General features: G+C 35.3%; 1 protein-coding gene across 1 annotated transcript in view; it reads left to right on the top strand.

The window, feature by feature from the left end:
- The first annotated feature begins 4,420 nt into the window (after positions 1-4,420).
- LOC136804735 (transmembrane channel-like protein 7) overlaps positions 4,421-12,705 on the top strand; it is a 33,149-nt gene continuing 24,864 nt past the window's right edge. The window contains exons 1-4 of the mRNA XM_067061339.1: positions 4,421-4,444; positions 5,632-5,792; positions 6,683-6,764; positions 7,692-7,789. Of these exons, the coding sequence (XP_066917440.1) occupies positions 4,421-4,444; positions 5,632-5,792; positions 6,683-6,764; positions 7,692-7,789 (365 nt within the window). The remainder of the gene's footprint in view (positions 4,445-5,631; positions 5,793-6,682; positions 6,765-7,691; positions 7,790-12,705) is intronic.

Raw genomic sequence — 12,705 nt, 5'->3', positions numbered from 1 at the left:
CCTTAAATCGGGTTGTTTTAAATGTTGTTGGTATAAATATTCATTTAGTGTGTTCCATAGTTTGTTTTGAAGTGATTGTACACATTTGATTGGTCAAAAAGATGGTGTGACACATTTTTGTTATTTGTAAGTTTCTCAGGCCATTTGAAATATGCTATCTAAAACTGAATATTCTACTCAAAGAGTACCGTTAATAGCTTTACCACGGTTTTGATACGATTTGTTGAATTTAAAGAATTTTACTTTTTGGGTCACTTACCTATGACATAAAAATTACATCGGTTCGTTAAGGTCAAATTAAATATGTTGGAACCTAAAAGCAGCCTCGAACTTTTGTCTCCGCCAAGTTTCTTTGTCCCACCCATACTGCTTGTACTAAATACTGTGTACGGTCACCTCGAACTATATTATTTAGTGTTGTATATTACATTCCCAAGTCTACACACAACGTTGTTTCAACATTCAGTCCATGACATCCATATTACGTTAGATGAACGTTCAAAAAACGTTGTGTGCAAGCTAGGGTAATCTTATTACCGTTTGATACAATATTGTTTATATGAAAAAAAGTTTTATTGTCCAAATTTTTTTATAATCAATCCATTAATCTTTTGTTAATTGAAAATTGAATATTGTAGGGCTTTTTTTGTTCCTTTTTCTTGTACTTAGTCCACTTCCTTAAAAAGTCAAAATGTTTATACAAATTAGATTTTGTTTCGAAAAATATTCGAAGACTAGTCAAGGGTCTTTTTTCTTTATCTTTATCATTTTAGATTTCTTTATCGGTTTCTTCCAGAAAAAGAAATTCGTCCATGGGGTAGGAGTGGGGGATATTTTTCTAGGGGTATTGAAATTATTATGAAAAACATGTCTATGAGGTAAATTGGTAGTTTTTAGTGTCCAAGGGGTTGATTTGATGTTAATTCAGGGGTAAAACACTTGTTCTGAAAATCATCCACCCAAATGAAAAATTTTTTCCTTGAAGAGCCCGTTATAATAAATCTTTCGTGAAAAGTCGAGCCAAAAAAATTGGTTTGATTTTCAAGGTCTGCGAAATGCTTAATAAGAACCAGTCGAATTTTCAGATTTTTTTTCTCGATGATTTAATATATACTAAATTTTCCTAAGATGTTGTTTTAATACACGTTTTTTTATAAGAACATGCAAAATTTTTTAAGCCTTCGGATGTTCTTAATTTTTTTAGATTTAAACCTAATAATGTTCTTAACATATTCTTATTTTCGTCATTTTGTGGGTATTTTATCAGTTTGATAATGATGGTTAAAAAGTAAGATCAATAACTTCATCAGCCTAACCACTTCCTCTTTTTAGAAAAACAAAACAGCAAAATCTTTCTCTTAGTCAACCCCCTATATGAATTAAATTTTAGTAGCTACATATATTCCTTCCTAAGAGGAAATGCTTCACTCGCATTCCAGAAACATGACACGTATTTTGAATTTCGCCTAAGCCCAACGACATTGCGAAGAATGATTCCCTGATCACCAAGAATAGATAATTTTAAAAATGATTTGATGATTTTGTTATTAGTTATTAGCCTATACTATACGTCAATGCTTTTTTTCTACCCAGTAACGTCTATTCCATTTTGCGAATTTTTCTAGTCCAAGTTTTCGGGCACCAAACATTCGATTTTTTATGTCACTTTAAAATTTCGAAGTTTTTGCAGCAGGGAAAAATCGAAGTTGCGCTAGAACACCTGAAGACATTCTATTTTTCAAAAAATCATAAAAGTGTAATTCACCAAGAAACAGAATGAAAAATGCCAGTTTTTGGTGAGGTGCTGGCTAAACAACATTGCTTCATAGCAATGACTTCATAGAGGCCAATAGACCTGCGAAATATATTAAAAAATTAAAAAAAAAATACACCCCTTTGTCACAGACTCCAGTCCCACTGGAAAATTTGACAAAAATGTCGTCTCCGGTGGGAAAATGCCCTGGAATTTCAGCCCCACTCCATGGAATCCCCACTTGAAAATTCGATGTCTAAAAACTGCACACCAAAAGAATCCCCACTGGATTTTTTAACCTTGGAACAATAGACTTCAGTGCCCCCCAAATATTTTTTTCAAAAATGGTTATTTTGCAAAATGCAAAGTTTTTCTTGTTTTTTCATGAAAGCATTTTGTTTTGAGTGCATTTTCAAGCAATCTAGAGCTTAAATTTTCAAAATTTCCCCCCTCGGGCCAAACCATGGTTGGCCCTCGCGATGTCACTAAACTTCAGCCCCCCCAATAAGAAAATCTTTCCTACGGCCCTGGACTTTCTATCTCCATTGAGATTTTAATAGGATTTTTTATCCCCACTTAGGAAAAAAGTCCCACCGGAGCTGTAAGACAGGGGTGTAAAAAAAATTCCCTGCTCAGAAAGAATTTGAAAATTTTGTTTTTTCTTTCCAGCTTAGCACAAGGTTTCACTGAAAGTATTGTGATTCCCTGCTCAGAAAGAATTTGAAAATTTTGTTTTTTCTTTCCAGCTTAGCACAAGGTTTCACTGAAAGTATTGTGATTCCCTGCTCAGAAAGAATTTGAAAATTTTGTTTTTTTCTTTCCAGCTTAGCACAAGGTTTCACTGAAAGTATTGTGATTCCCTGCTCAGAAAGAATTTGAAAATTTTGTTTTTTTCTTTCCAGCTTAGCACAAGGTTTCACTAAAAGTATTGTGGAAACTGGAGGTTTCTTTTATTCCTATTGTAACAAAGTGTTTGCTGGTTGGGATTACTGTATCACCGATTCAAAAGCTGCTTTCCTCAAATGTAAAAGCATTGCAAAAGATTTCAAGGTAGGAACGTCTCTTGTTAAGAAAAATATCAACTTGTAAGTGTTTCTTATGAGAGTAATATCCAGAGTCCTCTATTTTAATAACCGCCTTTTTTTTATCCAGCGATGCCTTGTTTCACAGATAAATCAAAGACATTGAGGAAAGTTTTTCTGCTTCTGTAATCACACAACCTTTAACATTTTCCATATCTGCAATTTAGATTTTTCGGTCACTGTTGTGTCTCCAAATGACTCGATCCTCCTCAACTCCAACCTCCTCAACTAGAACCTTTATAGCTCGACCCTCCATAACTCAAAACTCAATAACTCAATAACTCGACCCTCCATAACTCGAATCTTTTCAAAATTTGGATTTTGAAGGCTCGAATGTTTATGTATAATGAACGAATTTATTGCAAACATTATGCCGAAAGTTACACAACTGGAACTAAAAGTAGTGTGTTTTTTTTTCAGATTCTTAGCTCCTTTAATTTCCCCCTCATTTCTTTCAAAAATCATTATTTTACACTTATTTTTAATTAAGAACAAACTATATAAGAACAGACGAGGCTTCGATGGCCAAAAGTTAAGAACATTTTAAAGGCTTTGCGGACCTTAAAACACCCAATGTCTTAGAAAAGTGGACAAGATTACTCGCAAATTTATAAAAATTAGAACATTTTAAGAACATTTTTAGGCTTAAACCTCAAAAACTTCAAAAAATTTGGATGCTCTTCTTAAAAAACGTGTATACTTGTTTATTTCAGTCTGAACTGAGTGAGGAGAAACGTTTGGAGCGTATTAAAGGACGAACGCAATTCGACAAATTGAAGATTTATTCTTTTCGTATGTTGGTGACCATCATAGTATTGGGTTTGTTAGCTGTCTCAATCTTCGCCATCATTAATTGTAAAAGCTGTCGAAGTCTCTTCAAACCCTGTAAGTACTTGCATGAATTTTGAAAAATATCATTTGAAGTAAACCTGCCCTGTATTTTCTAATTGTTAGGGACGGCTGAAAGTATTCGGAAAGTTGGACGTCAAAACCTTTACTTGGAAATCTTGGAAGAATTCATTGCAACTTTCTGGAATTTCCCTGGAATTCCAGGCAATTTCAGGTTTAAACCCCTCTGGAATTCTGAATTTTAGTAGGATTTAAAAGGCTACCCCCATGGAATTCCAGTTATTTTTGACAGATTTTTGTATCTCCCTATGGAATTCCGGCCCATATCAAACCTTACCCCCTTGGAACGGAAATGGACCTCCTCAACAGGGGGTATATGGTTTTTTTCTGGAAAAGCCCAATAAACCATGGCTAACGAACAAATATTTCATCCGGTCTTAACTAATTGCTCCTAGACTATTGATTTTGAATCAATTAGTAAAGCGAGAGTTTCGATTTCGATTACGGTAGCAAGTGAGTATCCTTTATTTAAACGTCGCAGCTGGCAGAGATTGCATTCGAAGTACCAGATTTTTTCAAAAAAATCCTTCAATATTTCTCTTCGTTTGCAAAATTGCTTAAAATTGCTTGTCTCATTTTGCCTTTCCGTACAGAAGTTTAGGCTGCGTGTAGCTGTGTGGTGACTTCTCCCCGAACAACTCGTTTTGAAGTCCATTTTATTTAAGACCATGTTAACATGTTACTGTTCTGTTTTGCTCTGGTATGATTTTCGTTACCGAACGAGTGTGTTCATATTGGTTTCGGAACGTTTCGGAGCAAGAGAAAACGGAGCAGTTCCGTTCCGATGAAAAAAGTGGAGCGAAACCGTTTCGATCTGTTTTGCTTTGAGGTTTCGAATTTTGACGTTCACACTAAACATGGTCTAAGTGTTCTGTTTGCTTGTAAGAGAAATCCCAAAAAATATTTAGAAAGGAGACTTTAATTGAAATAGGACAATCAACTAACGTAACACGCTATTTTGCTTTGATGACTCGTTTTTAATACGTAATCTGTTTTTGTAAGCTCAGTATATTTTCATAACAGACAAACCTCTATTACTCAATACTGTATATCTACAATCCGGGACATAAATATAGAAACACATGCTTGTAAAATCCCCTATACAATGTTGGGGAAAGAGGTTCAGGTCGTTGGCACAGGGGGGAGGGTCGGTAATAAAATCTCAGACATATATGAGTAGTAAAAGGATTTTTACGAATTTTTACATACCACCACCCAGACTCTTGGAAGAGGTATTTTACTACCCTGGTAGTAAAAGTTTTTGGGACAATTTGTCATAAAGACCACCTATTTTTTGGTTGCTTTTCGGACTGATTTTACAAAAAAAGCTAAAAAATGATTATTTCTGTGACACATTTTTCACTTTGTGCAAAAATTAATGTTTTGCCCTTAGAATTAAAGTCTTTTTTATATTGACAAAAAATCTCGAGAATTTTTTGTTTGCAGCAAACAACTTTCCAACAGAAAATTTTTTCAGAAAAGTCATCCAAAAAATTAAAAGAATTACAAAAATAGCTATAAATTTGCTAATTTTACCAGTTTTAACTACCCAGGTAGTAAAATTTTTTCAACATTTAACACATAGATACCACCCATTTTAGTATTTAACTACCCTGGGTAGTAAAAAAATTTTTCAATTTTTTGTCACACCACCACCGTAGTAAACGTCATTATGTCTGAGATTTTACTACCGACCCCCCCCCCCCTGGTTGGCAAGCTGTTTTAGTCAACATTGTACTAGGGGGAGGGGGGCAAAGGAAAAATACATTTTTGAGGGGCTGTTTCATTCTTTTTTTGTTCTCGATTGTAGCTTGTTTGACAAAGAAGAATGATTAAAAGAAAGTTCAGGCATGTTATTATTTATGTGAATTTCATTTCTACATTCAGGAATTATCTCGTGAAACGAACTCAGTGCTGGTCATTTTGAAACGTTGGGCGTCCTCACTCACCATCAGTGCTCTCAACGTTTGTCTTCCTTTTATCTTCGAAATATTGACCAGTCTTGAAGATTGGAGTCCAAGAGTTGAAGTGGCTCTAACTTTATGGAGGTAAGGAGACGTCAATATCATTGAGTTTAAAACCCAAAGGGCTAGAGTAGAATCTCTAACCTATCCCATGAAAGAAAAAGTGTAGCTATTTATTTCCCATCCAGGACTCGCTTAGAACGCGCCGCGATCATGACGACGGATTGTATCTAGCGGTTCTTTCGTTTTTTGAGGACTGCATTTTTTTAAATCTAGCGATGGATTTTACTTTTAATCCGGCGTTTGTGTAAAAACCACCCGCGGGCGTTCTGGATGGGAAATAAGTGGCTTCACTTCCCATCCAGGAGTCTCGAGTCTAGCCTTCCGGGCTAAGAAGTCAATGGTCGATACACCTAAACTCTTACAACTAGGTTAGGTCCAGAGTTTACCAGGAAAGATTGGCGTCAAATGTTCGAAGTCGCTACATTGTATTTTCTCATAGACTAGCCGAATCTTTTTGGGGTGTTTTGGGTTGATAATTACTCGGATAGCTGTATAATAGTATGATATACAAAGGTTCAGGATGAACCTCGTTCCCTGTGTATTATCAGCTTTTTGATAATTTCTGATAGCACTAGACAATACCCTGGCATTGTCTGTTTTTTGAACGCGTAAGATTATGTAATCCAAAAGCAAAACGTCAAGGGGGGAACTCGCATCAGCCTACACCAGGGTATTCTCTGGCGTCCATAAGTAACGTAAGTAAAGCCTGGAATACACGTGGACGAGGTTGGTTCGGAATACATAATCATTCCATTAAAAATTGCCAAATGTACTCATCGGGACCTAATAAACCGTAGGGGGTAATGAGAAAAGCAAGGTATATGATATCCAGGGGTTAAATTCATTATCTTCTTTGACAACTATATTTGGCAGTACTTTTAACTACATAATATTTTATTTCCCTTCTTCAGAGCTGTTTTGTTGAAATTGGCATCAGTCGCTGTTCTGGTCATCACTTTATTCACCTCATATTCTGAGCATGATTGTCATATTGTAAGAAAAAAATTATTATTAGAACTTTCAATTCAAAGGGGGAGAGGCACTCGATTAGCAAACAACCGTAATTGTGGACAAACTCTTATGATACAGAGGAAATTTAGCTAAATTTGGCCAATTTTGAGTAAAGATAATACCCTTACAGTACAAAATAGGCACATTTTTAAGGCAAAAAAAGGGTCAGATACACTCTACAGTGCACTTTCCGAAGCCTGGAAAAATAATTCTTAAGCTCCGCACTTACCGTTCTGACAGTTCTTTTTTCTTTCTTCTTTTTTGTGGTGTGGTTCATTGTTAAAAACTCTCTGCAATTTGAACCACTATTATTCAAATCTTTCTGTAATTTGAACTAAAACACCTGTCCCTTTCAGCTGAAAAATGGTATAAAACACTCCCCGAAACTTTCTCTCATGCGTATAGATTCTCTGCTCCTTAAAAATCGATATAGAGGGAGTCAACTGAAGCAATAAATTGGGCTTTTCCAGAAATAGTCCGTGTCCCGCCCCCCCCCCTGTTGAGGATATCGGATATATGTCTTTTCAAGTAAAAAATACGATATCCAGGGGTAAGAATCTTTATAAGAGAGGATATCCAAGGGGTTGAGCATATTTTTAAGAGTGTATATCCAATTGGTCTTTACTAATAAAGTAGGATATCCTGGGGGTTCGATGCTTCGAAAAATCAATATCCTCAACAGTGGGGGTAAAAAGAATTTTCTGGAAAAGCCTATTGCAACACAGTGGAGTCTCCATTACTCAAACACGTAAGGGGAACACAAATTTGTTCGAAATTTCGAGTTATGGATTAAGAATTATTCGACATAGTTAACTGAAGGCACTAGAAAACTTGTTCGAGTTATGGAGACTTTCAAGTTATAGAGGTTCGAGCGGGACTTTTTCTTTGAATTTTCTCACTTCATTTTAGTGTTGGGAGAACCAAGTGGGTTCACAAATGTTCAACTTGATTCTCATTGATTTCTTCGTTTCTGTTGGAATCACCATCTTCGGAGAGACCGGTCGAAAGTAAGTTAACTTAATTACCGAATACCTGATAAAAAAGCGCACTTGATTACCTCCCTCCCCCTTCTCATTATACGAACTTATCTAACCCATTGGCTTAAGAAGACTTTTAATGTGAAATTTGTTCAAATACGTTTTTTTAACTCGCCTAAAAGCCGGTCTCCACTTGTAGGCGCTTCGATCGCACTTTTTCGAGCCAAGCATTCACGCTATTGGTCAAAAGAAAAATGAAGCAATTCCATTGGTGTGGTCGGACGTAACGGTTGAAAAAAGTTGAAATGTGTTCAACTTTTTTTTCGAGCGCGCGCTACATTTTTATGACGTAATCTTTTTTCCAAGCATAAAGGCTGGAAGCCAAAAGGTGCGATCGCAGCGGGCGCAAGTGGAGACTGGCCTTAAAGCTTTGAGTAATTCATCATAAAACATGAGTTGTTTCTCCTTTTCAAAGTATTGACAATTCCAACAAAAAGAGCTTTTCTTCATTTTGTCCGTAATCGTTAATTTAGGTCGAACCTGCAATCTGGGAGACAATTACTGTAGATTATGAGCTTGACCCTTTGCGCGTTTATGTGGGTGGGTGGCTATTGGCCAACCAACGAGAATGCTAATATAATTACGCAAATCTGATTAGTCGAGAAGAATTTTGAGGAGTACAATTTAGTTTAAAATGCAGACCCGAAGTTTTTTAATTTGTAAAACAGTTTCTCTTGCTAAGAAGAAAGGTCAGATCTAAGAAGTCAATACAATGTTAATGTGTTTGAGTGTCTGTTTTTTCGATAAAATTAGGAAAAAAGACATTGCTAGGGTCTGATTTTAATTATATATTTTTTAATTTAAGTTATTATTCAGTTTTTCAATTTTGTTTTTAGGAAGTGTTTCTATGTTTTACCTTTACTATTACTAGTAATCATTTGCGCTTTTAAGGGGGGTCTGCAAAAAATACTCACGAATTGGTGAAATTTAGAACATTTTTAGGTTGAAAAGGTTAAGAACATCTGAATGTTTCTGAAAATTTTGGATGTTCTTATAAAAAAACGGGTACCGTCCTTCCGTTTTCCTTGTCACATCAATGTTTCTTCGATTTTTTCATCTTTCATTACCACTGATAAGATTTTCAAGGTCAGAGCATTTGTTAATTTTCAGGTTTCAAGGGGGCCTCATTGTTCTTACAAAATTTTCTAATGGAAAAAGAGTGTAAGTAGAAATCAATTAGTAGAATCGTCTATGCAATACACCTTTTCGACCGTAGCCGCCAATTGCCGCGCGGGCATTTTTTATCACCCTAAACTCGATCCAATCCTTTTTTACGCTTTTTTCTATTGTCTTCAGGCGCGAAAAAAAGACTGGAATGGTTTTAGGGTGGTAAAAAATGCTCGCGCGGCAATTAGCGTCTACGGTCGAAAAGGTGTATTAACTTTGCCTTTAGATGATTTGTGTAAAGATAGCTGAAAGAATAGAATCTTTTTTAATTATAATCTTAATCTTTGTCTATAAAAACTTGATCAATTTTTAACTTCATTGATATATAATATCTCTTTAATAGTCTCTGAGTACGCTGTGACTGTACAAGACCTTTCTTTCGAAACTTTAAAAAGTATTCAAATGATAATGTATAGGTCGATACCAATGGCTGGTGTATCAATATGTTTTCTTTGCTTTATCGTTTGTATGCCAGTATCGATGGCTTTTCGACATACGATTACAACATGCTTTGAAGTCAGGAATGTCAGTATTATTCCATATGTAGATGCCCCAGGCTCCGCATTGCAAGATTCTATTGTGCAGTTGAGGTATTTGGTCAAGTCAATGTTGTTTGAACCCTGTTTCATAGTTTGGGCTTTCTCACCAGTACAAAATCGTTTGATTCGACTAAGCGAAGAGAACTACACTCAATTTATCGAGACCCAATTCCAAGCAGTTACACAAACAGACGAAAATGATTTGCTGGAGCTTTTGTTAAATATACGTCATCACAACGATAATAATATGCAAACTCTTTTTTTCGTGGTTCATATGTTTGGAATGAGGTCGTATTATAATTATTTTAGAATGATCCAGCAAGCTCAAAACATGTACGAGCAAAAACAAATCGACGTTGTGGTATGGAGTTTAACAAACTTGGTCTATGAAACATTTTGGAATTGGCTACCAAAACAAAACCGTGTAGTAGATGAAATGGGATGGTCACCTTCATTCGACCCACACTTGCATCGAATACTAATGGATCTTATGTCCAATCCACAGTACGACTGGCAAAAAAGGTACACACGTAATGTTAATGTAACATGTCGAACGTCAAAACGGATTAATTTGTACTTTTGGTATACAGATGATAATGATAGTAATCGTGTGCCTAGCAACAAAATTTGGAATGATGTTTTTGAAAATTTATCTTTGAATGCAACATTTAACCGTATCTTTGAACCATACAATTATTCGTTTTATAATCTCCACCCACAAAAGTTCTCATCAGTCAACAGACAAATTCATTAAAGAAATGAAAGAAGAAGAACAAAAGGATGACATCATTGTTATCCACTTACCAATTACTATAAGTCAAAGTTATAATGGTCCACCTTCATCACCAATGAAATTTAACAAAGAAAACACAATCCATATATATGAAACCCTTACTACCCTTGAAAACACTCCTCAACTTCGAAAAGGATCGTCTATGAACTATATCATGATACAAGAGGACGATTATTTTAATCCCCTGTTTTTTGAATTGGTTATTCAGCAAGTAAATCGTATATTATGTGAAATGAACTAGACTATTTCTCGCTTATTCGAATTTTCATTAATTCGAACCAATTGTTATAAGTTCCCGTTAAGCGTAAACCCTTGTAAAATACTATATTTCGAACTTCGAACAAATTGAACTTCGAATTAACGAGAGTCAACTGTATTTATTGGTGATTATTATGGATTTATTAGTAATAGAGACAGTCTCCAAATTATTGTCATACAAGAACATTGTAAACTATTTTTTTATAAGAACTAGTAAATTTTAGTTGAGACTCGGCTGTTCTCATTTCTTTTGTCTTAAATTGTTCTTATCCAGTCCAGTTAATACGGAAGGTTCGATCAATGCCATAAACATATTGGCACTTTTGGCTAATTTACCATTTTTCGAAAATTAAAGTTCGAGCGAGAATGTCGCTTTCGGGCCTTCATCTTGATTTCTGGGAGGGATTTATTGGTTTCTAGGCTATATTTCAAGCCCTACTGGACCATTTTTGAACTTTTTGGATCCTCAGATCCAAAGCGTTAAAACTAAGAGTTAAAACTCTACCCTTCGAACCTACTTTAGAGCACTTACAAATCGATTGGTTTCAAAACTTCCCGGTGGATTTCCATTTTGTGCCAAGTATTTTGTCACCGATTCTAGGTTTAATATCCTGACTTTACTAATTTTACTTTCAATTTTCTTAAAACGCAGCTAATCGAGGCTCCGCATTATCTTTTTAGCATTTCTTATAAAAAAAATGCATTTGAAGTCGTTGAAGGGACATAAAGTGCACGAAAAGCGTATCATATAACAAAATGCAGTGGAGTTTCCATAGATCGAACACTTAGGGGGTAATCAAATTTGTCTGAGCAGAGAGATGGGTTGAGAAAATTTCGAAATATGGAGTAAGGTTTGTTAAGCATTGTTAACTAAAGGGACGAGAAAACTTGTTAAGTGAGTTAAGTGAGCACTGCTTCTTACTTAAATTCAATCAAAACTGTTGTTATCTTTCAAGGTTAAAAAGGCTAAAAATGTTTAGTTTACATCTTTATTTTACAGTTTTTCACAGTTTTTCGCGATATAGGGTACGTTATATCTTCCTTCGTTTCGAAAAAACTCCTACTCTCCGGGATATGCGCAATGCTCTTGTTTTGAATATGGAATTTCTCCGGATACATCGCTACATCGGATATTATGTTTAATCCTATGGTATTTAAAAAGCGAATTCCCGTTTGGGCTCACTAGTTGCCACCTATATCAGTGCCTATAGACCAAGAGTAAAACCTAAAAGACTGGAGCTGTCGACTGTGTAGACTACTTGCCTAAGTCTCCCAAAAAGTCGATTTGAGATTCATTATAAAACATGAGTTGTTTCTCCTTTTCAAGGTATTTATTGACAAAAAAGAGCTTTTCTCCATTTTGTCCGTAATCGTCTATTTTAAAGAGATATACTACTATAGCCAAATTTGGATGTCAAATTGGGGGTACCTAACGTTTTCAACTGACCCATATTGTGATTTGTAGACGATTTCTTGACAATGAAGTACTTTTACTTGTTGCAGGTGTTTTTCAGAGAGTGATTTATCAGTTAAAGTTCAAAAATGTTTTCTCTACGTTTTTTTCTGCGAGGAAAGTACTTTTTATTGTTCCGGGTACTTTCGAAAGGGTTATTATTGATCAAAGTTCAAACCGTTTCTCTACGTTTTTTTTTGCGGGGAAAGTACTTTTTATTGTTTCAGGTACTTTCCAAAGGGGAAATATTTATCAAAGTCCAGAATGTTTACTCTACGTTTTTTTGCGGGGAAATTCCTTTTGCTGACTATCAGTTCTATTTTTGATTTTTAATGAGAAACGTTTTGATTACGATCTGGAAGCTAGGGTTTTTTCTATGAGTTTTCTTGAGGCAAATGTATCTACTTTATTGGTCATGATACCTTAGCATGTCCTCGTTTTCCCTCTCATGAAGCTTTATAACTCTTCGAGCATCTACCACTGATCAGATTTTCAAGGTCAGAGCATTTGTTAATTTTGAGATTTCAAGGGGGCCTCATTGTTCTTACCAAATTTTCTAATGGAAAAAGAGCGTAAGTAGAAATCAATTAGTTGAATCGTGGATGTAATTAACTTTGGCTTTAGAGATAGCTGAAAGAATAGAATTTTTAATCTTTGTAATCTATAAAAACCTAAT

Source organism: Clytia hemisphaerica, unplaced genomic scaffold (genome assembly GCF_902728285.1).
Source record: "Clytia hemisphaerica strain Z4C2 unplaced genomic scaffold, Clytia hemisphaerica genome assembly, whole genome shotgun sequence".
Taxonomy (NCBI): Eukaryota; Metazoa; Cnidaria; class Hydrozoa; order Leptothecata; family Clytiidae; genus Clytia; species Clytia hemisphaerica.
The sequence above is the reverse complement of the archived record's forward strand: the minus strand, read 5'-3'. Positions and strand labels throughout refer to the sequence as shown.